Source organism: Arvicola amphibius, chromosome 12 (genome assembly GCF_903992535.2).
Source record: "Arvicola amphibius chromosome 12, mArvAmp1.2, whole genome shotgun sequence".
NCBI classification, from domain to species: domain Eukaryota; kingdom Metazoa; phylum Chordata; class Mammalia; order Rodentia; family Cricetidae; genus Arvicola; species Arvicola amphibius.
The window spans coordinates 166,502,167-166,529,893 of NC_052058.2; the positions used below are offsets into that span (position 1 = coordinate 166,502,167).

General features: G+C 42.9%; 2 protein-coding genes across 2 annotated transcripts in view; one reads left to right on the forward strand and one right to left on the reverse strand.

Moving 5' to 3' along the window:
• Positions 1 to 3,487: 3,487 nt before the first annotated feature.
• Ppme1 (protein phosphatase methylesterase 1) overlaps positions 3,488 to 27,727 on the reverse strand; it is a 47,805-nt gene continuing 23,565 nt past the window's right edge. Inside the window, exons 4-14 of the mRNA XM_038313777.2 lie at positions 21,368 to 21,425; positions 21,006 to 21,057; positions 18,641 to 18,795; positions 16,440 to 16,530; positions 14,676 to 14,741; positions 11,477 to 11,600; positions 9,283 to 9,412; positions 7,994 to 8,038; positions 5,960 to 6,024; positions 5,398 to 5,465; positions 3,488 to 4,633 (exon numbers count right to left, since the gene is read on the reverse strand). Coding sequence (XP_038169705.1) covers positions 4,615 to 4,633; positions 5,398 to 5,465; positions 5,960 to 6,024; positions 7,994 to 8,038; positions 9,283 to 9,412; positions 11,477 to 11,600; positions 14,676 to 14,741; positions 16,440 to 16,530; positions 18,641 to 18,795; positions 21,006 to 21,057; positions 21,368 to 21,425 — 873 coding nt within the window. The 3' untranslated portion in view covers positions 3,488 to 4,614. The remainder of the gene's footprint in view (positions 4,634 to 5,397; positions 5,466 to 5,959; positions 6,025 to 7,993; positions 8,039 to 9,282; positions 9,413 to 11,476; positions 11,601 to 14,675; positions 14,742 to 16,439; positions 16,531 to 18,640; positions 18,796 to 21,005; positions 21,058 to 21,367; positions 21,426 to 27,727) is intronic.
• On the forward strand, positions 20,495 to 20,749 carry LOC119802693 (40S ribosomal protein S26-like). Its single transcript, XM_038313778.1, has one exon. The coding sequence runs from the start codon at positions 20,495 to 20,497 to the stop codon at positions 20,747 to 20,749; it is 255 nt and encodes an 84-aa protein (XP_038169706.1).

Here is a 27,727-nt window from a genome sequence, read left to right on the forward strand (position 1 = left end):
CACCCCCATCATCAGTGGGTATTCCTTTTTTTTTTTTTAAGGTGGAAAGCAATTTGTTTTCTTTTTATGAGTTCTGACTGTCATTAAAATGTTTTTAAATCACCTCTTCTAACAGAATATTCTTCCATGATGTTGAATGAGAAAAACCAAAGTAATGCTATCCGTTTTTATTATTATTTTTATTATTATTATTTTTAGCCCAGCCCCCACTCCCCACTTCCATTGCCCTGTTCTGGACTTGCTCAACTTTGGTTATGGTTCATAGGCATAGCTAGCAAGGCTATAGGTTGCCGCCTTCCTTTGGAAACTTGTATGATGCCTTCTGGTACCATGGAGAGGGGGCATTCAGATCAGTTCCAGCTCAGAGGTCTCTGAGCCTTAGTTCTGAAGTACATGGTGTCTTCAGCAATAGGGACTTACCTTGTACTCTGTGAGGCAAGGAAAGGCAATAGCAACAGCCTGTATGTTTTGGGAATCTTTTGGATAACCCTGACCAACCATTCAAAACAGGGCTTCTCATACGTGATGTTGGGGTTTTTGGTACATGGTCTTTGGCTCTTGGTGGGAATGCTGTCAGCCCAGAAGAGTTCATTTAAACTATATATGTATATTTGCGCACAGACTTAGGGTTAGGTGTATCTGTCGTTTCTATTGCTGTAAGGAAACACCATGACCAAAGCAACTTGGGGAGGAAAGGGTTTATTTGGCTTAGACTACCACATGCCTGCTCACCATCGAAGGAAGTCAGGATAAGAACACAAACAGGGCAGGAATCTGGATGCAGGAGCTCATGTAGAGGCCATGAAGGAGAACTGCTTATTGGCTTGGTTTTCATAGCTGGCTCAGCCTGCTTTCTTATAGAACTCAGAACCACAAGCCAAGGAAGGTATCACCCATAGTAGGCTGGGTTCTCCCCCATCAATTACCAATTAAGAAAATACCCTACAGGTTCATCGTTTGGAGGCGTTTTCTCAATTGAGTGCCCTTCTTTCAGACAACCCTAGCTGTGTCAAGATGAAATGACTAGTCAGCACAGGTTATTAGGTTGTTCTGGTTTTTTTGTAAATGGTTAGTAGCATTATTCCTTATGACTTTCTCAGACATCTTCCTGTTATTTTATCCTACAGCTGCCTCTTTACTGACAGGCACACCTCTAGTCTGGGGCCTACTCACACATCTACACAGGTTACTTTTCTTCGGGGGAATAAAAGACCTATTTTTGTCTTGTGCCCGACTTCTTACATGGATGCTGGGAATCTGAACTTAAGTCTTCATGTTTGCATGGCAAGCACTTTGCCGAGTAAGTCAGCTCCCTATTTCAGTTCCCCTGCCCATTTTCTTTTTCTTTTCTTTTTTTTTTTTTTTTTGGTTTTCGAGACAGGGTTTCTCTGCAGCTTTTTTTTAGAGCCTGTCCTGGAACTAGCTCTTGTACACCAGGCTGGCCTCGAACTCACAGAGATCCGCCTGCCTCTGCCTCCCGAGTGCTGGGATTAAAGGCGTGCGCCACCACCGCCCGGCACCTGCCCATTTTCTTGAGGGATAGAACAACATTTGGTTTGACTCAAATATGCTGTTTTTGACCCTACCACAATCTCTCACTCAAAGGCACTGGAATCTCCTTCTTGTCTATAGGCTATGCTGGGTAGGTGCTCACTAGACATCAGGAGTGGACATACAATCCTTAGAACTAGAAGGCACAGATGCTCACCCTAGTTGTGGCTGTGGGCAAACCATTACCCATCTCTAAACCTCAGTCACCTTACCTTTAACTGGAGAGGATGCCTACATTTGATGACGACATACAACAAACACACCCATTCTTGATGCACAGTCCTTAACAAAGTTCAATCAACATTTCATTCTCAGCCTCTATCCGCAAGACAACCTGGCCTCGTTTCTTTGCTCACCCTCCTGTTCTGGGGCTGAGGTTCCTCTGAGCAAAACAGCTGTCACTGTCAGACCAGCTGGGCTTGTTTGCAAATGATCACCACAGCTGGGCTTGTTGACTGACGTCTCCCCATGGGAAGAGCTAGGAAGACACTGGATGCTCACCCGAGTACCAGCATCCATGATTGATGAAGATTCTCCAGTGTGGCTGCTTTGGGGCCACCCACGTTCCCGTCAGTAACTCTTCACTCATGCTCTATAAGTTAGCCCAATAAACATTCAAGTGTCTCCACACCTGTAAAATGAACGTAACAGTAACTATCCTACAGGTTCTTCTGAAGATTCGATGTCAAGTAAATTTGATGATGCTTGAAATTGGTAATCGTGGCTCTGCCTGGTGAACAAAACCATAGTGACCATGCTGCCCCCTGCAGGCAATAGGGCATGCACCCCAAAGGCAATACCAAAAGATGGGTTGCAGAATGTGGACTCTTCTCTGCAGAGGTGCCCCTGCTTTATCTGGTCATAATCTCTAGCTTCTCCAGCATGGATGTACTTGAAAAATGCAGATAAGTTCTGACTCAACACAAGAATGGAAGAAGACAAAACCTGCCCAAACCTCCAGGCAAGGCTGGCACTAGTGGCTCAGGAACCGAGGCTAAATTGTGTCAGTCCCAGAGCTGTCTGCTGATCTACTCTAACACGCGTGGTCCTCCATGTCCCGTGGGGTAGTTGTCAGTCCTGGAGCTCTGTCTGCTGATCTACTCTAACACGCGTGGTCCTCATGTCCTGTGGGTATACAATTTACTACAGTTTGCAGATGAGGAAACGGAAGCCTTTAAGGTAGGTGTGAGGAGAGCGATCCCGGGGAAGGGGCGGCAGCAGGACACCAACAAAGGTAAGGTAGTAATTTAGGAGAGATGATGAGGCCCAGGTCAGGGAATAGCTGGGATGGGAAAGAGGGGTATAAAGAAGGCAGGCACAGGGCGTGGCAGCAAGTGGTATGAGAATAAAGGGAAGAGGCCAGAATTCTAACTATGGTTTGGACAACTGGCACCTGCTTGCTCCTACTGCACACTGAGCTGGAACCATGTACTCAAGAGCACCTGTCCAGGAAGTTCACAATGAAGTGACTCCTGGTCATCTGGGAGGGACCCTCAGAACAGATGGGCGTGTCTAGAGCTTGGGAAACGACCAGGTGTAACGGAAGTGACGGAGGCAGACTGTCCTCTTTTCCACCAGCTGAGATGAGACTATAATGCAGATTCTCTGGGCTGCAGTAGACAGGTTCTGTCCGTCTTCCGGGATCGGATCTGGGGAAGATTCTGACGTGCTGTGGACAAAGACAGTCTAGCAGTTTCTTGCCTCCCTTGTCCCCCTTGCCTGACAATCCTCTTCCTAGCACCCCACTGTGTGTGTCCATCCCAGAGTTTCATTAGGGAGTCTTCAAAGGAACACAGGTGATAATCTGCTCACAGGAGCACTGGCTACTGGCACTGACAGACTGTGGAGAAAGAGGCTTTTGGAGTCTGATGGCAACTAAATCTAACGAACTGTTCCTAGCCAGATCAGCAAAAATAAGAACAACTCCTCAGATGAATAAAGGTTGGGAGATATTTATTTTCTTTAAACCGGATCATAAATAACAAAGAAACAAAGTCAGTCCCAGACTCTGGACCGTGCAGCAGGACAGGGGTAGGAAGTTGTTGGGTGAAAGGTGAGGAGGGCTACACGTCACCTACAACAGTCACAGAAAGATGCCCCTCCCTGCCTGTGGAAACGGCGTGCCTGGGCAGCAGGGGGGGCCGCAGTGCTATGATGAGGGCAGATGGGGATGCTAGTCCATGATGTTTCTACATAGTAACACAAGTGGAGCGAGGAACTGTGGGTCTAGAAGAGGCAAGCGGCACTTGGCACACCTTCAGGAACCAGCTATGAAAATGGTTAAATTCCATCATTAAAAACAATTCCACAGGATTTAGCCTGTGGCTTTGTGCGTGGGCTGTGTTTCACCTGGGCTGCTCTGTGGCAGATGAGGGCTCATGAGACCCTTGGAGCAGCCTGGCCTCAGCCCAGGGCAGGTGCCCAGGCATGTGGGAGTGGGACGGTAGGCTCACCCAGACGGGAAGCCATGTGCTTGGACTGGCTGGACCTGGCTTACAGGCACGTTTCTTGGGATGCTTCCTATCTATTACCTCTCCCTGAACTAAGGCTGGAACCTTGGTCACTCTGGTTCTTCCAGACTTGGAACAGTTAAGACTGGGATAAAGGACCTGACTGGTGTTTTATTTGAAAGGGAAAAATAAGGGCCAGTGTGTGCATTGCCCATCCCATGAGGTAGGGCAGGACCATGCCAAGAACATTCTCAAGGAATGGAGATCCCTGAGCCTGGGGAGACATATGACCCAGGTACACTGCCGGATACCAGGAACAGGGGCCCCAGGAACAGCTCTGGTGGCTCACCCTAGGCAAGGCAGGGAGCACAGGGGAGGGGAAGAGCTGGGAACCCCAGACTGCACAGGCCACTGTTGGACAAGGGCCCTGGAAAACAATGGTTTTGACAGGTATACAGAAAGGGTTTGTACATCTTGGGATGCCCCTCTACAGGGAGCCAGTGTCACATGGCTGGGTGGGGTGGTGAGGAGGAGGCAGCGGCATCACAGTGGCCTCTGGTGCGATGTATTTACAACAGAGCTCAAGGTAGAGAGAGGGGTGGACATCAGGTCACTAACAGCCAGGAAACACACTGTCGGGTAGAAAGGGGGAAATGTTACAAATGTAACAATTACAAACTTTTACCCAGCTCATCCCTTTCTCCAGGGAACCTTCCCCTCCCAGGTGACCACCAAAGCCCCTGCAGGCATGACCCATCTCTTCACAGCCCCATGTGGAGCTAGACAGGGGTGCTGCCCTAAATAGATGGTTCATTCGACCAAGACACTGAAGGTCAGAAGCCCCCAAACACTTTATTGAGAAATTAAGTCTTCATATTGATTCCTAGGGTCCATGGATGGCTTGCTCACTCTCCCTCTAGACAAGCCATTGTCTCACTTCTGTCTCCCTTGATATATGGAACCATCTGGAAGCATTTACGGTTGGCAGAATTATGTTTAGGATTATGTTCCTGGAAGACAGTGGGCAGAGGCCAGGGTGCGGCTATGTTGCATAGGACACCCCCTGACCCAAACAAAGAATCACTTCCTCTAAATGCCAGCGGTGCAGGATTTAAATTCCCAATCTAGACTTCAACACAACCTCCATGGCCTGCCCAGCTCTGCTCAGCAGGAGGCAGAACACAGACATTTCTGGCAAAGGTTGATCACACTGCAGGAAATGAGGCATGCAACATAGCTCAGCGAGACCCCACTGGACCTACATATAACCAAGAAAAACACAGACCACTTCGGTAATACAGACCAGACAGGGCTAAGGCATGATATCCATAGTCCCAAGATTCTTAAGTTTTGAGGTGGGCCATCCAGCTAGACTCATATGCCTTTATGTACTTACCACTGGAATCCTCCGATGGGCTCTGCAAACCTGTGCCGGATCAGGAAGGTGGCAACAGCTTCAGCTACCTGGAAAAGAAGAGGCATTCTAGGCCCCGTGGAGGGAAGTGCTGGGCTTCTGCTGAAGGTTCGGCCACTGCGGTCTTTGGAGGTACTTACTACTGTCTGGGTAGCTTAAGAGCAAAGGACCTGGACCAGGGGACTCCTTATAAGATGGCTCCAGAGAGGGGAAGGGGAACAAGAATCTTTTACTCCCAGAAGACTTACAAACACTATTTTCTCCCAGAAGGAGCCCCGATTAATCTCTGAATATAACTGGAATTTAGGGTGCAGTGCCTGGTTTTAGATGTTAACAAAGAAGTAGATCTTAGCCACAGGGCCCTGGAATAAAAGAAGGTGCCTGTGGCTCCTCAGGCCAGACATACAAAGCCAAGACCACAGGTGCTCACAAGGCCGGGACTTGGGGAGCTGGCAGATAAACCCTGAGACACAGGTTTATCCAATTTTCTGTGAAATCCCACATCCCCCAGTTGTCCTCTCAAGTCATTGGACACCAGACACACCTTGTCAGGGGCATCCTCATGGACTGCATGACCACACTGCGGTAAAACCTGCATCTGGAACTTCCCTGGAGAGGAGACAAACAGGCAACCTCAGGGATAGAAAGCCCTCCCCAAACCACTCCTATGCCTCCAAGGTCACTGGGCATCCCAGGAAGACCTTCCCTCAGGACACTCTGGACATAGCTGCCAAGTCTGCTGAGTGTAACTGCACTCCTGTTCAGGGTCCCTTCACTTTTCATCCTTTCCTTCTTTCCTACTTGGTGTAAATTTACTTCAGACAGAAAACTCGGATCCTGTGCTCAGAGGAGTCAGTCTAGTTGGAGAGTAAAACACAGCGCTAATGCAGATGTAGTCCCAAGGATGGTAAAGGTACCCAGACAGGTTCTGCACAGAAAGAATGGCCCACCTACAGAAGGGAAGGCTTGAAATGACGGCCATGGAAATAAAGAAGCTTGGCATGGTGCTGATTTGAGTGGCTGGCAATGAGACTGGGCTGGAAAACCGGGGGCCATTTGGAACTCTGTAAGCTATGTTAGGAATACTGAAATGGATTACTGCAAAATACAGCAGATGAGTATTAAACAGTGCGCTAGGCAATGTAAGATGTGCTTTCTCACCTGCCTTACAGTACACTGCAAACTCACAACTTATGGTAATTTGGGGGGAGGGGGTAACCTGGGATTGAAAGTAGGGCTCCAAGCTACTTAAACTCTACCACTGAGTTACATTCCAAACCCTAATGTGACAAGTATTAAGAGTGAACAGCAGTTGGGCATGTAGCTTTCCTGGGTGTGTTGGTCCAAGGGCTTGGTATCCAGCACTGACAACAACAAACGAAGGAGTGACTAGAGCTGAGCTGGGCTGGGCTACAGCACGAGGGGCAGGTGCGTTCCTGCTCAATGCTAAATACAGGGTCGGGTGGGGAGCTGATTAACTCTGAGCCCAGTATTTCCATTTACAAAGTAAGAAAGTTGGAGACGTCTTTGTGGTTCTCATTGAAGCTGCACAGCAGTCCATGTTTTCAGCGTACCAGTGTACGCACTGTTGAAGACGGTTCTACAATCACAGAGTAAGGAAGCGAGCTGTGATTGGGGCAGTATCTCGTCCAAGGCTGTGTAATTAGTGCAGGAACTAGGCCACACCATTAAGTCTATTAATGGTCTTCCTCTTGCAGGAGGCTGTGTCGCCTTCAGATCTATTATATTATTAGTGCATATGATTCTAACATAGAGGAAAAAACTGGGCCCTGCTGCACCCCTGCTGCAGTCTTCCCATCTGGGCTCACGTGTGGTGCTCAGACCCACTATACTTTGTCATCTTCTTAAGCCTGGTATCAACACTCTCAGTTTACACACTTAAGAGCATTCCAGGGGGCTGGAGAGATGGCTCAGAGGTGAAGAGCACGGCCTGCTCTTCCAAAGGTCCTGAGTTCAATTCCCCCAGCAACCACATGGTGGCTCACAACCATCTGTAATGGGGTCTGGTGCCCTCTTCTGGCCTGCAGACATACACACAGACAGAATATTGTATACATAATAAATAAATTTTTTTTTTTTAAAAAGACCATTCCAGCTAAAACAGATTACTAGGTGAGCAGTGTCTAAATCCCCCACCCCTCAGGAAGCTCCCTCTTCTCCCTCCTTACCATCATGTCTTCTAACAGACTTTATACCACTTGGTACCTATACTGTTTCTCTTTTCTGAAAACTCTGAACATAAGAAAACACCAGGAAATTATGTCTGTTCACAATGTTAGGTGCCCGTGTAATAGTAATTCCCAAGGCATCACCTCATTTGATTTCTTTCATCCTGGAAACAATGCTTGACTCTCATTTTTAGTTGGGTGACAATGGCTCTTCAGAAAAGGGAAGATGCTCGCCCACAATCACCCGGCAGTGGCGGTTCAGTGGCGGTGACTCTAGTGCTCACACTCTCCCCACTGTACCACACTATCTCAGAACATCATTTTCATATGAATGCCCATTTCCCCACCCTCAGAAAAGGATCCACAGGCACAAATTCTGGATGACTTACCTTGCATCTGGCCTATGGTCAGATCTTTATCCAGTCTATCAACACCTGGAACAAAACAGGAGAATCTGTGAGTAACTCCCTAGAAAATGCCTTGGAAATAGGTTTTACTGAGCACTGAGTATAACTGCCTCAGAGTTATACGCACCATTGCACCCTCAATCCAGATGCACAGGGTCCTGATTCCCACGGCAACCTCAATCCAGACGCACATAGCCCTGATTCCCCACTGTGCCCTCAATCCAGATGCACAGGGTCCTGATTCCCACCGCAACCTCAATCCAGATGCACACGGTCCTGGTTGCCCACTACACCTTCAATCCTGATTCCCACGGGCACATTCTCACCAGATAAGATTTTTCAGTTTCCAATTTCTGGGTAATTATGGTTTTGTTGTTGTTGTTGTTTTGTGGTTTACTTTATTTCTGTATGTGAGTATTTTGCCTGCATGTATATATGTGTACCACATATGTGCCTGGCCCTGTAGAGGTCAGAAAAGGGTGCTGGATATCCTAGAATTGGAGTTACAAATGGTTGTGAGCCACAATGTGGGTTGTGTGAACCAAATTCGGGTTCTCTCCAAGAATAACAAATATTCTTAACCCCAGCCCCAATCATGCTCATTTAAAGATGTTTATATGACAACAAGATTTTACCGTCTCAGTTCTCACAGTACTCAGAGTGTTTTACAGCACTGTCTGTAGCTCCAGGAGTCGGGCTCACCAGGCACAAAGGCCAGGTCAATGTCATGTACCACTGGAGAGCTTTCATACCCGGTTAGGTTCAGGCCTGCATATGGGGAAGCTAGGGGACAAGGATGGTTCTCCACTTTAAGTCACTCCCAATTTGTTAATATTAATAGTTTTAATGAGCTCACATCTAGATGGTAGTACTCACACTTCTATGGACTGAACTGTCCCCACCATTCATGATGAACCCCCAGTCCACAGTGTATTTGAAGATGGGTCTACAAAAAGGCAAAATGAGGTTGTAAGGGTGGGGGTCTCTGAGACAGTAAGATTAGTGTCCTTGTAAAAGACACAAGGAAAACTGTCTCTTTTTCTCTCAGCCATATGAAAGCATAGAGAGAAGGTCTGCGAATAGGAAGAGATTTCTGAGAACTTAGCCTGACTGTACTCTGATCTTACACTTTTAGCCCCCAGACTGTGAGAAAACAGGTTTCAGTTCTTTAAGCCATCCAATCTATAGTATTTGATTATTTCAGCCAAGCAAACAGTGCACACACACACACACACACACACACACACACACACACACACACACACACTTACCAGCCAAGAGCAGCAATTTAGGAATAGGACAACTAAGAAAGAGATTGGACAAGCCCCGGAACCAGCCATCCCAATACTTTTCTGTTTTTGCCAGTTCAATTCTCCAGGTGTACGGATGGTCCTTCTTGGTCTGCAGGAATAAAAGCAAAGGGTGAGGACAAGCCCTGGGGAGCAGGGTAGAAAGCAGGTCTGTGGGAAGGAAGGAGGAACCAGCATTTATCAAGAGCCCACTGACCTAAAGCTGAAGGTAGACTAACCCTTCATACAGTGCTGCAGGCTGCTGTAGCCTCTACTTTGGGATGTCTGAAGTTTTCTTTTTCACTGTTTGTTTTCTTCTGGCTCACATGAGCCTCTTGCCTCAACCTCCCAACTGGCTGGTATTCCAGACACAGTCCAACATACCCAACAGCTTCTATTATTTAAGTAAATTTAGGAAATCTTCTTAAGATCAAAAAGGCAGTTAATTATTGATCCAAGTCAGAACTTTTCTTATACCAGTGAGTAAAAAGGACATATCAACAAAAGAACATGGACAAAAACCACACTCTAGTAAAACAAAAGAAAAAAAAAACCTAAATGAAAGAAAAAGCAGAAACTGGCATCCAATCTAGGATCACCCTCAGACAAATATGACAGACTACAGGAAAGAACAAACTGATGTGTGTGTGAAAAGAGTACTTTATCTCAGTCCAGATTTATGATGATGACTAGTAAAGGTAATTCTAAGGCAATATGACAAATAGGAAAAATGTCAACATCTGTCTTCCCTTGACAATGGGATGGGCATACAATGTATTATCAAATATTAGTGAGCTAGTAAGTGTACCCATGCTTTCCTGTGTCATGGAAACAGGTTAGATATTGTAACTGAAATAAGTGATTAGGATGCTGCATCGAATGGGACACCAAAACCTGGGTGTGGACATTCGATGACACAGTAGACTGAAGATCGGTGGTGACCAAGGTGTCCGCATCACCCAAAGTGACCACAGAGTCAGTGAAATCCCTATGTGGGTTTAAATGTTATTTTTAACATTTAATAAATGTAAAGACATTTTTAATGATCCTAAAACTGTCTAAGATTACATATGATTTTCAGTAAACAATCAACTTTGCAAAAGAGGAAAAAAACTGGAGAACTCATACTTCTTAACTTCAAAACTGTTACAAGCTGCAGTAATTAAAAGTTTGGGACTTAGGGGTATCACTCAGTGGCAGAGGTTTAGCATGTGTGAGGCCTTAAGAACCACAAAACCAAGGAAGTTTGATATTGCCATTAAAGATACACAGCGGAAACACAGGTCCCAGAAATGAACACTGAGACACACGGTCAAATGAACTCTGCTGAGAGTATCAAGAGAATTGGCAGGGAACACACAGCCTCTTTAACAGTGCTGAGATAATTAAACACACAGTCACATAAAGGAGAATGCATACCCAGCTGGGCAATGAGCAATGAGAAGATGCCCAACGGCAACAGACAATTTGTAACCACGAGCTCAGTGTGGTGCCATCGGCCCGTAGTTCTGCAGTCCAAGTGGCCCTTGAGCTGTGATTCCTCTGCCTCTAATTTAGGAGTTAAGATGCTACTATGCTGTAATATGAGAGAAAACTCTTCTTTTACCTTACAATGTGTTACAAGGCCCAAGGAGATGAAAACTTATTTATATATTTGTAAATTCTATTCTGACCATTGATCTCAAGGATGGCAGGAAGATAAAAAAAAAAAATACTTTAAAAGCCAGGCAGTACTGACATGAGCTGAACATAATGTTTATGTGGGAAATGATTTCTATGTAATTAGAGGACAGCAGGCGTCAGCACTGAGAGCCAGGCATCCACAGCATCTTCAAATGTGGCTCAATTACAGGACTTAAATGCACAACCCCAAGTGTTACACTGCATCGTGTAACCAAGACGAAAACACAGACGGACTGACAGACACTGGGGCCAGAAAGCCTGTTCTAGGAGATAAGCCTGAGAAGATGGATACAGGCTGGAACTGAGATCTTTTTCCCCCTTAGAGAACCCACAGGAGCACCTTTACAGAGGAGAGGCGGAGCCTGGTGAGGACGCAATCTGATGGGAACCCGTAGGGTTCTAACTGGAGCCCAGCCTTAGTGCCCTCTGCCCCTGAGTCTGTAATCTGACAAGAATGGCAGCGCTGTCTTCTCTCCTCCCCGTCTTTACTCACTTCCATGTCATCTTCCTTTTTCCTCTTGTTTACTGACTCGCTTCCTTCTTCATCTTCTTCCTCCTCCTCTATGATTCCTTCTACTATGGACTTAGAGCCTTCTGGACTTGTAATTCCTTCACACCTAGATCGGAAAAAAAATACTGGATGAATGTCTTGTCAAATATCTTACTCTTTTACCAGAAAGAACCCATAAAAAGGTAATGGTCATTTTCTGGGACATGGTGATGGAGATTTTATTGGTATTTTTATATTCTATGAAGTAGTCCTGAAGAATTAAGACAAACGTTATAAGTGTGTAAGGCTAAATGCAAATTCAGTCCCAGCAAACTCCAAAGCAAAGAAGCTCCTTACTTACATCAGAACAAGCCCCGCCCCCAACAAGTCCTGTGTTAATAGCTACCATATAGACACTGGCAAATACAATGACCATTGCCAGTAGAACCCTGCACATTTGAACATCCAATCCAAACAATATCTTTTCTTCTTCTTAAAAATGGCATCCGAGGGGCTGGAGAGATGGTTCAGAGGTTAAGAGCACTGACTGCTCTTCCAGAGGACCTGGGTTCAATTCTCAGCACCCACATAGTGGCTCACAACTGTTTGTAGCTCCATCCAGTTCTAGGAGACCTGACACCCTCACCCAGACATACATGCAGGGAAAACTAAACTGAATGCTGGGAGAAAGAAGGTGGAGTCAGGGAGAAGCCATGGATCCCCTGCCAGAAACAGATGCAAGCCATCAGCTCGAACCTTGTCGGTAGGCCACAAACCTTGTGGTATAGTATAAAATAATGGAAATGGGTTAAATTAAGATGTAAGAGCTAGCCAATAAGAAGTTAGAGCTAATAGGCCAAGCAGTGATTTAATTAATAGTTTCTGTGTGGTTATTTCGGGAGTCTGGGTGGCCGGGAAATAAAAAACGGACTCTACAAGCACACCAACGTGGCTGATTAAATCTACATAAAACTTGAGAGGGCTTGGAAAGGAATTCTAGACACTAAAATACAAAGTTCAGCCGCATTTTTTTCAGAGGGGCTATGCTTGCCGGCGGCACACTGTAACTCCCTTAAGAGAGCTTCCTGATTCAGCAGTAGCAAAACAAAACAAAACAAAACAAAACAAAAAACAAACAAAAAAACCCACATGGTTAAATGGCTTCCTGGTCCGTGCTGCCAGCATAAACTCTGGCTCTTTTCTGGGGTTGATGCCCGCTACCCACTTTGGGTACGGATGCTTATGTGCCCACCAGAGGTTGGGAGGAAAGTAGCTGAGACCATACCCAGGGCTTAGCACCCCTACCTGGGCAGACTGCCAGATGGAGTCTGCTCATCATGCACAGGCAGGAAAGCATGGCAGATTTAGGGGTTTATAAGCTGCACAGTGCTACCCAGAGTTGAGGTGGTGAGGATGGCTCCCACCCCGTGGCCCTAGAGCCTGTGGCAGTCGGGAAACAAACAAGTGGCCTCCTACAACAACAGCAGAAGGGAGACTTGCTGGCAAAAAAAATTTCAGTAGGAGGGAATGAGAGTGGGTGAAAAAGGGTGAATAATCTTTATATACATGTACCAAACTGTCAAATCTAAAAGAAATTAAGCCAACAATGACACAAATGGAACCTCTTTACCATATAATTAGATAGAAAAATTGCTATTATATGAATAGCTGGTCCCATGGTTCCTTTTAGAGAAAACTCAGTGGAAAAATATATAGACAGGTGTTATTATGGGTTCTAAGGCCTGGAGGCAGCTAGAGGCATGGCAAACTAGCTTCCTCAAAAATCTACCAGGTAAGCCGGGCGGTGGTGGCGCACGCCTTTAATCCCAGCACTCGGGAGGCAGAGGCAGGCGGATCTCTGAGTTCGAGGCCAGCCTGGTCTACAAGAGCTAGTTCCAGGACAGGCTCTAAAAAAAGCTGCAGAGAAACCCTGTCTCGAAAAACCAAAAAAAGAAAAAAAAAAAAAAGAAAAAAAAATCTACCAGGTAGTGTGGCAGAGGAAGAGAAAGCAGACCCTCAAGAGGGCATCAGCAGACTGTTTGTGTTTATCTCGATTTTCACTTTCAAGTTACGAATTAAATAGCAGGCCAACTAAGTCTAACAATAATGTAGTGCATATTTCAAAAAGGCCAGAAAAGAAGATTTTGAGAGATTTCATCATGAAATAATTATTCAAGGTTATAGATATGCTGGTTACCCTGAATTAATCATTATAAAATATACATAATATTGAAATAGTATTATACAACACCCAAGTACATATGCACATACAAATTATTATCTGTAAATCAAAACATTTAGAAAAATTTGAAACAAGAAAATACTACTGCTTAGATTAATTGATGCTATTAAATTCTAATTTTTTTAGGTGTAATAATGTTATTATTATTTCTCCAGAGCATAATAAATTCTTACAGAAAGACTCAGATTTGGGGGGAGTTTGCTTCACAATATTTGAGGTTAGGGGAAGTTAACAGGCATGTAAACTGAACAAGACTGGTCATGAGTTAAAGCACTAAAAATGGGCACTGATCACATTAGGGTTCCTTAAATTACACGAAGACATAGTTTTTCAGAAATTCAAGATCTTACCAACAAGACTGCACATTAAACACAATACACAGTCCCTAGTGATGATGAGCGTTCCGCGACGCCACTGCCGTTTTTCCAACTCCTACACTCCTGTCTGGCCTAGTGGATGATGTTTTTTCAATTAAAGTTTATTTTGTAGTTATTTTACAAAGGACACATGCAAATCCACCAAGAAAGATCAATTAGGTTGAGTAATTTCAGCTCTCAGCCTTTGAATCTGGCTTTTATTCTAACTCTGCCAGAATTTCATACTTGGGTTTGGGTTTCATACTGGGTTTGGCTCAGTGACAAATAGACACTAACACAGGAACACTGGTGTGGACACTTAGTTTAAATGTGTACTCACTGGAATGCCCACTCTAACAACAGGAGATGTGCTAATTTAATCTAGGAGTTAAAGAAGACACTACTGGGCTTTGGAGTTTCTAAAAGCCAAACAGAAAAACAACTAGAAAAACCATCTCCATGCTAGACAAACAGAACTCACCTGTAATTTTATCTAAAATAATGAAGGCATTTAGCAGTATGGCAGAATAAGTGCAGGAACAAAGGAGCCCTAATTCTCTCCTGTTTTTCATCCTCTAGCCAGGCAAAGAGATGAAAGACTTACTGTTTGACTTGACCGACCATTGAGACTCGAGCAGACTCTAGGTTTCGAATCTGGCCGCTCTTGACACTAGGAGAGAAAGGAGAGAGGTTATTCAGTACTTAGCACAGCACAATACCAGGGAAGAGTAGTGTAGGTTCCATGGGCTCTAACAAAGCTGCAGCCACCATGTGCTACTGAACAGACTTCACCTATTACCGGTGTGGGTACATGGGAAGCACAGAAGCACACGGATAACACTGATATGAGAGAACATGTTCAGAGAAGTGCTTTATTTCCAATGAGGAAGCTGAGAAGTCTGTCCATGTTCTACTGCACTGAGGACTGAATGGGAGAAGTCAGCCACAAAAAGAGGGCACAGCAGAGCACAGCGGAGAGCTGGACAGCTGGCTCATTGTGGAGCTGAAGGCCCTGGGGAGTGAGTCAGTAGGAGGACTGTGGCAGTGCCGGGCTGGTGGCAAACGACAGCTTCCATGGCCTTATATGCTGCTCTACTTGGAATGGGAGCCCAAAGCTCATTCCCTAGAAACTGGATTCTCATTGCAACAGTAGAGGTGGGGCCTTTAAGATATCATCAGCTTAGCCTGGCGGTGGTGGCGCACGCCTTTAATCCAGCACTCGGGATGCAGAGGCAGGCGGATCTCTGTGAGTTCGAGGCCAACCTGGGCTGTAAGAGCTAGTTCCGGGACAGTCTCCAAAAAGCTACAGAAGAAACCCTGTCTCGAAAAACAAAACAAAAAAAACCCAAACAAATAAACAAAAAAAGATATCATCAGCTTAGGCTCTTCCTTTAGGAACAGGTTAAGATCTTTATCAAAAATCAGTTTGCTGGGCTGGAGGGATGGCTCAGAGGTTAAACAGTGCTTGCTGCCCTCCAAGGGACCAAAGCACCCATGTCAGGCAGCTGATACCCATGTTTAACTCTAGCTCCAGGGGATCAGATCCCTCTCTCTTCTGGTCTCTGCGGGTACCCACACACAGTTCCTTATTGGCAATTCTCTCCTCTCTCTCTCTCTCTCTCTCTCTCTCTCTCTCTCTCTCTCTCTCTCTCTCTCTCTCCCACACACACGTAAATTTAAAAAAAAGGAGGTTTGCTATAAAGTAGGTTTGAGGCTGAAGAGTGGCTCAGTGAGTCCTAAGACTTATTTCTGCAGAGGGCAGCAGTGTTCTTCTCATCTTTGAATCTTCATCCTTTAGCATGAAGTAAGTTTCACACCGACTTACAAAATTATCAGTTGGACTAATAGTTATATTCAATGATGAGACCCTTCAACAGAAGCCATAAGCAATTCTGCCAGCAATTTTTTATAAAAACTACTTAAGTTTTTTTGTTTGTTTTGTTGTCCTCACAAATCCAAATAATTCTAGTGAACAGAACACCTGCCCTACTGTTCTGGAGAACAGAACCTGCACCTGCCATTTCTTCACCATTGTAAGACACAGAAAGCGAGTCTGGAACCATGGAGCTTCAGGGATAGAGGAAGCTTTGGAGACCACCTGATGCAAGTTCTCACCTTCAGGGCAGACCAGCTGGACAGCAGACGGCCTGTAATTACTAATATCCTAGGAGATGCTGTATTAGCAAGGTACACTTTGCAGGTGACTGAGGCTTAGGAACACTGAAAAACACTCTGCTTCAAAGCTATCTCCTTACACACTATCACAGAAAGGCTTGGAAAGTCACCTTCTGCTTCTCAGTACTTGTGGGGTGGGGGGGAGGCTAAAACATAACATCTGAAATTGAGACAGCTTAGATTTGTGGGTTACCTCCATTCAATAGCATTCTCCAGAGACTTGAAGGTTTTAGGACGACCACGCAAAAAATTCTGCATGCTGTTAAGTGCATCCATGGCTGTACCTGATGTTAAACAAAAATGTTAACCACATCAATAAACTTTGTTTTCTTGCTTTGCAATTCTACTTAGTACTTATTTTTCCTTTTAGGTTACTGTACAAGATACTGGGTTTCATCGTGTATATGTCATTATTCCTTGTTCTCTCTTGCTCCCTCCCTGACGATTCCTTCCATGCCTCACTTCTCTTTCTTCCCAGTCAAGTACACTCTTCTGCTTCCCATCACATATAATCCCAGTTACCCTCTCTCACCCCAAGACAGCGTCCTCTCCTCTCCTCTCCTGAGGATCTCTTTACAGCTAGATCTCTCTCTCCTCTCTCCCTGTTCCCCCCCCCTCTCTCTCTCACACACACACACACACACACACACACACACACACAATTTTAAATTTCGTTTCCACGTATGAGGGAAAATGTGGTATTTCTCTGAATCTGGCTTATTTTGATTAACATGATTTCCAGTTACATCTATTTTCCTGCAAATGTCATTATTTCATTTTTCTTAAGATTGAATAAAATTTCATTGTGCATATGTGCCACATTTTCTTTATCTATCATGTATTATGCACATCTAGGATAATTCCACAGAACTAGCTAAAAATATGGATGTGCAAGTGTCTCTGGGCTGCTGACTGGAGTCCTTCAGGTATATATATATCCACAAGGCAGAGCTAGGTTATGATAGTTCTAGTCCCAAATTTTTAAGGAACCTCATACTGACTTTCAGTGTGGCTACACAAATTTACATTCCAGTCAGAAAAGAGTCCCTCTTTTCCTATATTCTTAACAGCATGTAATCAATTGTTTTATTAATGACAGACATCACCCCTGACTGGAGTGAGTGGAATCTTGAAACAGCTTTAATTTGCAATTCCTTAGTGGGTAAGAATATGGAACACTTTTAAAATTCTTTATCGGCAATTTGTATTTCTTCTTTTGAGAACTTTTCTCATCCATTCACTGATTTGATGATACTACTTTTTGGTGTTAAATTTTGCACACACGTATGCACACAAACATACCCATAAACACACACACATAAGATATGAATCCCCAGTATGAACTAGCTTTCAGAGATCCTTTCCCATTCTGAAGGTCATCTCTTCTTCACCCTGGTGATAGTTTCTTTTTTCTATACAGAAGCTTCCTAGCTTTGTGGAATTCTGGCAGCTAATTTTCAGATGATTTCCTGTGTCATTGGAGTCCTTACAAACCCTTGCCTATGCCTGTATCACCAAAAGAACAGTACTCATGTTACTCTCACATCCACAATGACGGAATGGCATTGCTTACACAGGAAGACTCCTCCCTGAAAGGTTTGGCCCTCAGCTGGTTGCACCATCGAGAGATGGTTGGGTAATAAAGACATTAACTTCATCAACAGATTAATCCACTGTTGAATGCATATGGAATAGGCTGTTTGGAGGCATGGCCTACTTAGAGGAAGCAGGTAACTGGGGGCAAGCTCTGATAGAACAATTTGTTCCTTAGTCTCCCTCTGTGTGATGCTCTGACTCACCATATTCTGAAAGCAATGGACCAGTCAACCATGGACCAAAACCTCTGACACCGTGGGCCAGAATGAATCTTTCCACCTTTAAATTGCTTATCTCAGATATTTTGTCACAGTGGCAAAAACTAACACACCGAGTCAACTCTCCATTATCTGCTTCTGGTAATAGAATTCAGTGATGCTTGGGTAAAATAAAGACAGAGTTTAAGAACATTCTGAAGAGCAACACAGCCAGCTTCCACTACGGCGCTCAGTAATTCCTGACTACGGTATTTACTTCACATGTGGCACCCAGTGAACAGGATGGCTACCTGTACAAGTAGCAGTGAGATTCTCAGGGTAAGTCAGAAAAAGCAGTTTGTTTCTAAATTGTTAAAAACTAAAAGAAACACATACGATTAGAAATATTATACAATCATAAAAAGGTGTTACTGAAAGTTTCTGGTAAGAGAAAACGGTTGTATAATTCTATAAAGGTACAAAGACACGCTCATACTTTAAGACGAGTAAAACTGAGAATAAATATGGACAGGCAGTAATAATGGACCAGGATGTCTCATAAATTCCTGAATTCGATTTGGTCAGTATTTAGAAAACTTACCTTCAACGACATCAATCATACAGAGGCCCAAGAGGCTTGGCACAAGGTTGGCTGATGCTGTGTGCACTGCAATGGCACCACCCATGCTGTGCCCGATCAGCATGACTGGAGGAGGGAGGTCCCCATACATGGCTTCAACCACATTGCCAACATCTCTGCAAAGAGAGAAATCTTAGAGTGCTGGAGGAGGACCAAGGATAGCTTTCTCTCCCAGGTCTTTCTCTGGGTTGAAAAGATCCGTGGAGCACTCTGCAAACACATCCATGTGAGCCTGCTTACATGGCTCCTGGTATCCATGCAGAGCCACACACCCAGTTCTCCAGATAATTGGCAGTTAAGGACTAAGAACCCCAGATTTCTGATCATCTTTATATCATCCTTTTATCATCCTACACATCTAGTACATTCACATAAACATATGTCACCCTAAGTTTGGCATTCTGGAGAAATAATTTACTCGAAGCCTCTGTTTTCCCATGTATAATGCAATGAGGTTTAAGATAATAAGATTACTGTCAGCCTCAGTTTGTGTATTTTACATTTGTCCGTGTGTGCATGTGTGTGAGCACGCACACACACACATCACGGCACATATGAAAGTCAGAGGACAATTTGCAAGAGATACTTTAAGCAATGAGTGAGAAGTTATGTGAAACAGTTATCCAAAAGTTAAAGGACTGTTCAAAAGACTCAGAAAAAAAAAATCAAAGCTTCCTTCACCGCAGCATTGCTTCTATAGACAAGACACCCTGGGAAGGCAAAGTGACAGCAGTGGGAGCAAAAACTACAATTCGAATAGTGTTTCTAGGATCACTGAATCTCTCTCTCAAATTCATATTAATTATGAGATATTATTATTTGCAAGTTTGTAGTGTATCTGTTAGAAGACCAAACATTGATAAAAGTTAAGTATTGCGCTCACAACTTAAATGATATCAAGTGTTCATTCTTACTGCTTTTGTTCTAATTAGTAGTAGTCAACGGTAGAACTTACAAAAGTGACTGGGTCATTAGGGGCTTTCCTCATGAGTGGATTAACCCTGCACAGATTAATGAGTGAAGCACCTGGTAGAAAGAGTGCTCTCTCTGGCACATAGCTGTCTTCCATGTGAAATAATCCACTATACTATAATCCAAGACTAGTATTAGGCTCTAGACTTTCCAGTCTCTAGAACTCTGAGCCTAAGTAAACAACTATTCTTTATGAATCCACCAAATTTGTGGTTCCAGTGATGCAGCAATGGAAGGCAAGTATCCATCATGCCCTATGAGCTTTCTGTGTCATCTAATGCGATTCTTCAACCACCTTGTCTGAAAGGGCCTTACTACAATTCTACAAGTGAGAAACTCAGACATATTTACCAACTGTAAATACAGCCAAGTCAGTTAAACTCACTGGGTCTACCAAATGTCACTGTGCTTCCACCAAAGTAAAAATAATTTAAAAAGTAATGTAGGAGATTTATACAGAGTTTCGGAAAAGTAAAATCAAGTAGTATTTCTCTATCAATATGACAAACAGGAAAAAATACTGCAGGCTCCTTCCTAGGTAAAGATGTGTGTGTACTTACACACAGATAGACATGGACTAGAGGTTCAATTAATTAATCTCAAGCCATGGGGTTATGACTCTTTTATTTGGGGGTAAATATTTTTTTAAAAAAGGTTAAAATTTAAAACCAATATCAATATATAATTTCCAGAATAATTTACAATTCTTACAAAATTTTAGTAGGTAAGGATAAAATGAATAAAATAAAATAAAATATTCTGGAAGGCATCAAATTCCACACCTTAAAATATACATTGCTCTTTTGGGACTTGGCTCCAAGATGACCAAAAGAAGGAGAAACAATGGTTGTGCCAAAAAGGGCCGTGGCATACATAATTTGCTGCACGAGCTGCATGCCCAATGACAAGGCCATTAAGAAGTTTATCATTTGGAACATTATAGAGGCAACTGCCACCAGGGACATATTCGAAGCACGTGTCTTCAATGCTTATGTGCTCCCCAAACTCTATGTCAAGCTGCATTACTATGTGAGCTGTGCTATTCAAAGCAAGGTAGTCAGGAATCGATCTTGTGAAGCTCGGAAGGACCGAATTTAGACCTGCTGGTGCTGCACCACCTGACCTCCACAAGAGCCCTTGTAAAGAGGCGGCTTCATAAAGACAGAAGAAAACACCTTGGAAAAATAAAATGGGACTTATACTTTTTAAAAATACACACACACACACACACACACACATTAACTGAGTTAGATACTCTCTATGAAAGTTGTTAGTGTATGAAGGAAGACAGGGTCTAAAATACATAACAACTGGGGCTGGATAGATGGTAATCAATCAGTGTTTGCTTCCTTACTTTGCCATTGTTTCTGCTGACAGGTCTTCAGAATTCTTGACTTTAGTTTCTCCTAAAAATAAAATAATTTTAAGATACAATTTTCGGTGATAGGAATCACAACACCAGGAGTAATGGAATGGGGACTTTATATATTTTAAGGATAGATTTAGCAAGGACGTTCTAAATTCCAGACAAATCTTTATGGTTAGCTATTCTGAAAAGGATAATTATGGTAGTCTACCTACACGCTAGGATTCCTCACCAAAGACCCAAATGGGGTACAGTAGGTTCATTTGTGTCAGCTAACATTGCAACCATTTGGGCTTATTAAGGGGCTGGGTAACTGCGCTGGGTTGGTGGCCACGAGGAGCTGTACTCACCATGACTTCGGAGATCGAGAGCTACAATCCTACACTGTACTCTACTGATGATTGCTGCCTGGAAGGAAAAGAACAAAGAGGGAAGGTATGGGTTTTGCTCAGTTACAAACAGTTTGTTAAATGAACCACAATCATAATTCAAGGTACCAAGAAAACTAAAAGAAAACTTGTCTTATCCCACAGGTTTCCTTTTAAGTACAATAAAAGAACAATGCTTCCCTGTTTTTCTATATACACTGTAGTCTGTCTCCAACTTAAGAATAAACTTATCCTAAGCCCTCCTTAAATTGTCATTATTCCTAACACTTCCAGATGCTGGCCTACTGGTTCATCCACACCCTGGACAGCTTTTATTTTAGAGGCTGAATCCCCTGCTGTTTATCCCTGGGAGGTGTTTGCTAGTTATGGGAATTACTGATTGCACTGTGGTGGTAGTAAAACCTTCCAGGCCAAAAACTAATCTATAGTTTGACTATAAAGTTATGAAACAAAATTCTGTCAAATCTGCTTAATTATTCCACATTTTAAAGTTATTACAAACAAGTAAAAGATAGATCTAAGGTCAGTAACTGTCAAATTCAGTCTTTGGGCTAAAGTCAATGATTTATAATCATTAGGTGCCCATCAGGAAACTATGACAAAAATATTAAAAGCAATTTCTTGTTTATTTAAATAAATCTTTCTAAATGACATCTAAAAGCTGCCACATTGAGTAACAGGGTTACAGCAGCGAACAGCACAGACAATGCCCCTGCACTCCTGCTACTTCTGTATCTGTTTAAAAACAGATGAGAAAAATAAATGCGTGCAAGGCCAATTCATAGAATCCTACACACTTTTTAGATAAAGTGTGAGATCATGTCTGCTAGTGACTTCTGGTCTTCTTTCAAACAGCACAATTTTGTAATTTATGAAGTAAGAAAAAAGCAGCGAGAACCAGACTCACCCAACCATTTCCTCAGTGGGATTTGTGCTATTAACACTTGTATCAACAGTAATAATATTTGCCAAATCTTCTGAGGTTATCAATCACCTCTAAGTGCTTTAAATGCATTATCTGACTCCTCAGAACTCTTGAGACACAATTCTTATCACTTTATAGGTGACAAGATTTTACAAGGAGTTAAGTATCTCACCGGGCCAAAGATCCAGTAAACAGCAGAGCCACAGCAGTCCTCAAGCTTGCCCGTCTAATAAAGTACCTAAGGAGTTCTGAGGGATACTAAAAGTACAGTATAAAGTACAGTACTAGCAATTCTGATTTAAGTGAACCAGAGGAACAAGCTTGTTTAAATTATTAAGTTTTGGAACTCTGTGGTAGTCTAAGGTATAGAGAATTAGAGACAAGATTGGAAGATCTGAGCAGAGTAGGGATGGCAGCACGTATGGGAATTCCAGCAATGGGGAGGCTGAAGCAGGAGGATCTAGAGTTCAAGGCCAACCTGAGTAAACAGCAAGACCTAGTCTCTAGGGTGTGTGTGAGGGAATCAGATCACTTTGATATCCTATAAATTACCTCAGATAATTTCAGCCTTGAGAAGCAGGCTGAAAAAATATGGTACAGTATTTGTAACTGACAAATATTGAAGATGCAGAGAAATAACTATTCTCACGAATGTACAGTCCTCCTAACAGTAATTTTTTGTCTAGATTCAGAGAGAGGTACACTTGTGCTTCGTTGCTGTCACAGCTTTTGGATTTCTCTAAATTTCAGTATCTTCACCTGCCTATACTGAAAGGACCACAGAAAAATGAAACAAGACCATGCAGTCACCTAGGCACTGAGCAGGTATCCAGCACAAGGCAAATATCTAGGGAGAGGTGGCTGCTTATTTTCCTTATTGTGGTTGACCCCTGTAGTGCACTGGTCCCACATTCTAGAAGGCATGTGAAAGTGACATAAAACAATATGACAGAGAACAAACCCATGGGGTGATGTGGGAGTCCCCATTAGTGAATAAAGAAACTGCTTTGCACCTATAGCAAGGCAGAACTTAGGTAAGCAGGGAAAGCTAGGCTGAATGCTGGGAGAAAGAGGGTGGAGTCAGAGAGACATCACGCCAGAGATAGGCGCACTGAAACTTTGCTGGTAGGCCATGACCTCATGGTGATACACAGATTAATGGAGATGGGTTAAATTAATACGTAAGAGTTAGCCAATAAGAAGCTAGAGCTAATTGGCTAAGCAGTGATTTAATACAGTTTCTGTGTGATTTTTTGGGGTCTAAGCTAGCTGGGGGGATGGGAACCAAACAAGCAACCTCCTTACTACAATGGGGAAATATCTTCATTAGGAGTCAGTGTGATTCATTAAAAGTATCATTCTTGCCTGTCAGATTAGTACTGTCTTCCCCAAAATGCCTTATATTTAGCAAAATACTAGACATTTAAAAACACTGTTGGTGTTATAAATCAATAGAACACTTTTGCACTAACTGAATTATCAAAATATATCTACCATTTAACAAAGAAATCGTACATTTAGAGGTCCTAGGATGAGGAAAAGCCACTGTCTAAAACAAACAATCTTAGCATCTAAATAAAAATGGCCACGTGAAAGCCAGTACTCTAGCAATTGACTTGACTCCAAAGGTCAAATTCCTCAAGCTTTAGAGCACACTGTGAATATAAACATAGTTAAAAGTGAACAGGAACTATAGTAAATAGCGGAAATAGACGCAAGCACTTCACAGGAGAGAATTGAAGGTACGTAATCAAACAGGCTATATCCATGAGGCAGGCTATGATACAGCTTTGTGAAGTAATTTTCCTAGACAGTGGAAGGTTGAAGAAGGCTGTCTGTGTTCCAGGACCTAAGAGTCAGCAGCACACCCCATCACAGCATTCACCCCTTCCTCTGCCCCTGTGTCCACTGCCATGTGTCCTAAAGCGTGGGATTTTTCTAACCACATTATGCAACTTCTTTATCAGCTATATATAAATGACTTACTTAATGAAGACATAGGGGCTAGACATGGTGATGCAGGCCTTTAACCACAGCACATGGGAGGCAGAGGCAGGCAGATTTCTGTGAATATGAGGCCAGCCTGATCTAAATAATGAGTTTTAGGCCAGTGACTACATAGTAAGACCTTGTCTTGAAAACAATATTAAAATGAACAAAAAGATATAGCTTCCTGCTTTTTTAAATAGAATATAGCAACTAACATTTAACTTCTTCTCAACTGTTTGAGAATGATACCAACATATTCAAAGAAGGAGTACTAAACATCAACTCTATGACAGACATTATACAAAGACATCCAGAATAACAAAGGAATGTCTGTTCTCCAGAATCCTATCACCTAATTATTGATGACACATACTAATCATACCTGTGCAGCTGCATTACAACACACCAGTGCTTTTACTAACTCAAGAACAAAACATTCCTTAAGTATGCATAATATGCCAGACATAAATAAGCTATGATCTTCGCCTCCAGTGAGGTGTGCTCTGTAAACTACATACTGGATTTATAAGATAGTATAACAAGGAACGTAACACATATTGCTATGGCTCAGATGTGGTTTGAGGGTTCCCTTCCCCACAAAGCTTCACAAGTCAAATTTTAATCTCTATAATGAAGAATTAGGCTAAAACTTAATCTATCGATAGTGTTTAGGGACACATCCCTTAGAAACTGGTAAGGAAAGGATCTTGAGGGAGGAGGCTGATGATTGAATTATATGATAGCTTTATTTATTTGGAAGAGACAGTCTTGCTAAGTAAACAAGGCTCTCAAACTCATGATCCTCTGGTTGTATTTATAAAGCTACAGTAATAAAAATAGCATGGCACTGGCATAAAAAGCAGACATACTGATGAATGGAATCAAACTGAAGTCCCAGACACAAGTTCCTGTGAATACTTAATTTTTTTGAAGCCAAAAATACACACTGGAGAAAAGACAGTACCTTCAACAAATGGTACAGGTCAAACTGGATTTCTGCACGTAGAAGAATGTAAATAGATCCATATTTATCACCCTGCACAAAACTCAAGTACAAATGGATCAAGGCCATCAACATAAAGCCAGATACCCTGAATCTGATAGAAGAGGAAGTGGGAAATAGGCTTGAACTCACTGCCACAGGAAAGGACTTTTTGAACATAACATCAACAGTGTTCTCACGCTAAGACAATTAATGAATGGGACCTCACGAAGCTGAGAACACTATCATTCAGACAAAGTAGCAGCCACAGGATGGGTAAAGGTCTTTACCAATTATACATCTGACAGGATTAGCACCTACAACTAAAATACCTGAACTTCAAGAAAACAAACACCACATTTTAAAACAGGGTACAGACTAAGCAGCAAACAGTTCTCAAAAGATGAAACACTAATGGCTGAGAACACTTAATGTTCAACATCCTCAGTCTTCAGAAGTGTAAATTACAACTTTGAGACTTCATCTTACATTAGTCAGACTAGCCAAGATAAATAAAACAAATGACAGCATATGCTGATGAGGATGAGGGAAAGGGAATACTTAATTGCTATTGAAAACATAACCTCTATGGAAATCAGTGTGGCAGTTTTACAGGAAGGTGGGAATTGATCTACCTCAAGATTCAGCTATATTATATATTAATCTTGGCTTATATCCAAAGTACTCTACATTTTATTACAGAGATACTTCTCAACCATGTTCACTGCTGCTCTATTCATAATTGCCAGAAACTGGAAACAGCCTAGATGTTCGTCAACAGATGGATGGATAATGACAATGTGGCACATTTGCATAATGGAATATTAGTTAACTGCTAAGAAAAATGAAATTATGAAATTCACAGGTAGCTGGGCGGTAATGGCATACACTTTTAATCCCAGCACTCAGGAGGCAGAGGTAAGAAGATCTCTGAGTTTGAGGCCAGACTGATCTACAATGCTAGTTCCAGGACAGCCAGGGCTACACAGAGAAACCCTGTCTCAAAAGAAAAAAAAAATTCACAGGTAAATGGATAGATCTTTGTGGGGAGGGGTCCCCATGAGTGAGATAACCAGATCCAAAAAGACAAATAGTATGTTTTCTTTTATGTGTGAATGTTAAATTTTAAGCTTTTGATATGCATGCTACAATCCAAATAACCACAGAGGTTAGGTACTTAGTAAAGGACCAGGCAGGAGGAGAGGATCTCCAAGGAAGAGGAAACAGACAATAACGTTACAGAGAGACAGGGAAACGGGAGGAAAAGCTATGGAGGAAATGGGGGAGAAGGGTAAAGGAGAGAATGTGAAAAGGGACAACTAACACTCAAGGCCATCTGAAGAGTCATATGGGAACCTACCACTGTAGAAATTTCCTAAAATATGTACACATGTGAAAAAAAATCTAAATGGAGTCACCAAATAATAGGGGAAGACAATATCCCAACTAGACATCTTATGCCACCCAGTAAAGCCTCCAGTGCCAGGAATGGGTTACATTCTGTTAAGTCGTTGGCCAAAGTTGCCCCATGGAAACTCCCAAAGGCTACTGGCTGTTCTTCACAATCTGATGATAATAAGGCCCTATTGCTGAAGACAACACTTATCATTGAACACAGACAAGCTGAGCTTGTGCCTAATTAGAAGCTTCTTTCCTACTGACTAGCATTCATAGTACTGGAAGGTGCTCTCCGCACAATACCAGAGGAAACAGATAATCATCAGTATCTCGCAGTTAAAAACCCTGTGACCTATAACAGTGAGCCACTTACAAGATATACTGGTACAATAGTAGCACAAATTTTACAGAAGTAACCAACCACTTTCTGATTGTATCTAAGGTCCACTCCATAAAATGGAACCTATATCTGACACTGGCCAGGAGCCAGAAAGGCCTCGGGCCTAGTGAAAAACCTATTACTATTATTCTGCTAAAGGAACACAGCAATAAAATGACTCCCAACAGCATATTGCCATACCCATAGAGCTGTTTTGCAGTAGATGAGAACACTCAGTTCTAAATGGGATATCTTCATCAAAGCCTCCTAACGAGGAGGTAAGCAAACAGGTGATGCACATATGAACTCACAGAGACCATGGCAGCATACACAGGACTGCACAGATGGGGTTCCAGCACTGAGAGGGGAGGTAAACATGGGGTCCCACATCTATCCAAGAAGCTATCTGTAATTGATACCCTCTGGCAAAGGGAAAAATCAATTTTCTCCAGTTGAATCTCACAAGGTATATCAACCATACTTCAGGGCAGGCTCCATGCCCAGGAATAGTTAGCCAACATAAACCAAACTCAATGGTATTTTTGTATAATTTTGTTTTGTTAGGACATTTTTTGACTTATTGATATTTTGTTTGTTTGTTTTGATTTTTCATTTTTGTGAGTTCTCGTTTTGTTTTTATTCCATATT

What these genes read in the sequence shown, in the direction of transcription:
- LOC119802693 (XM_038313778.1), top strand. Translation starts at nt 20,495, where the DNA reads ATGGTTGTGCCAAAAAGGGCCGTGGCATACATAATTTGCTGCACGAGC.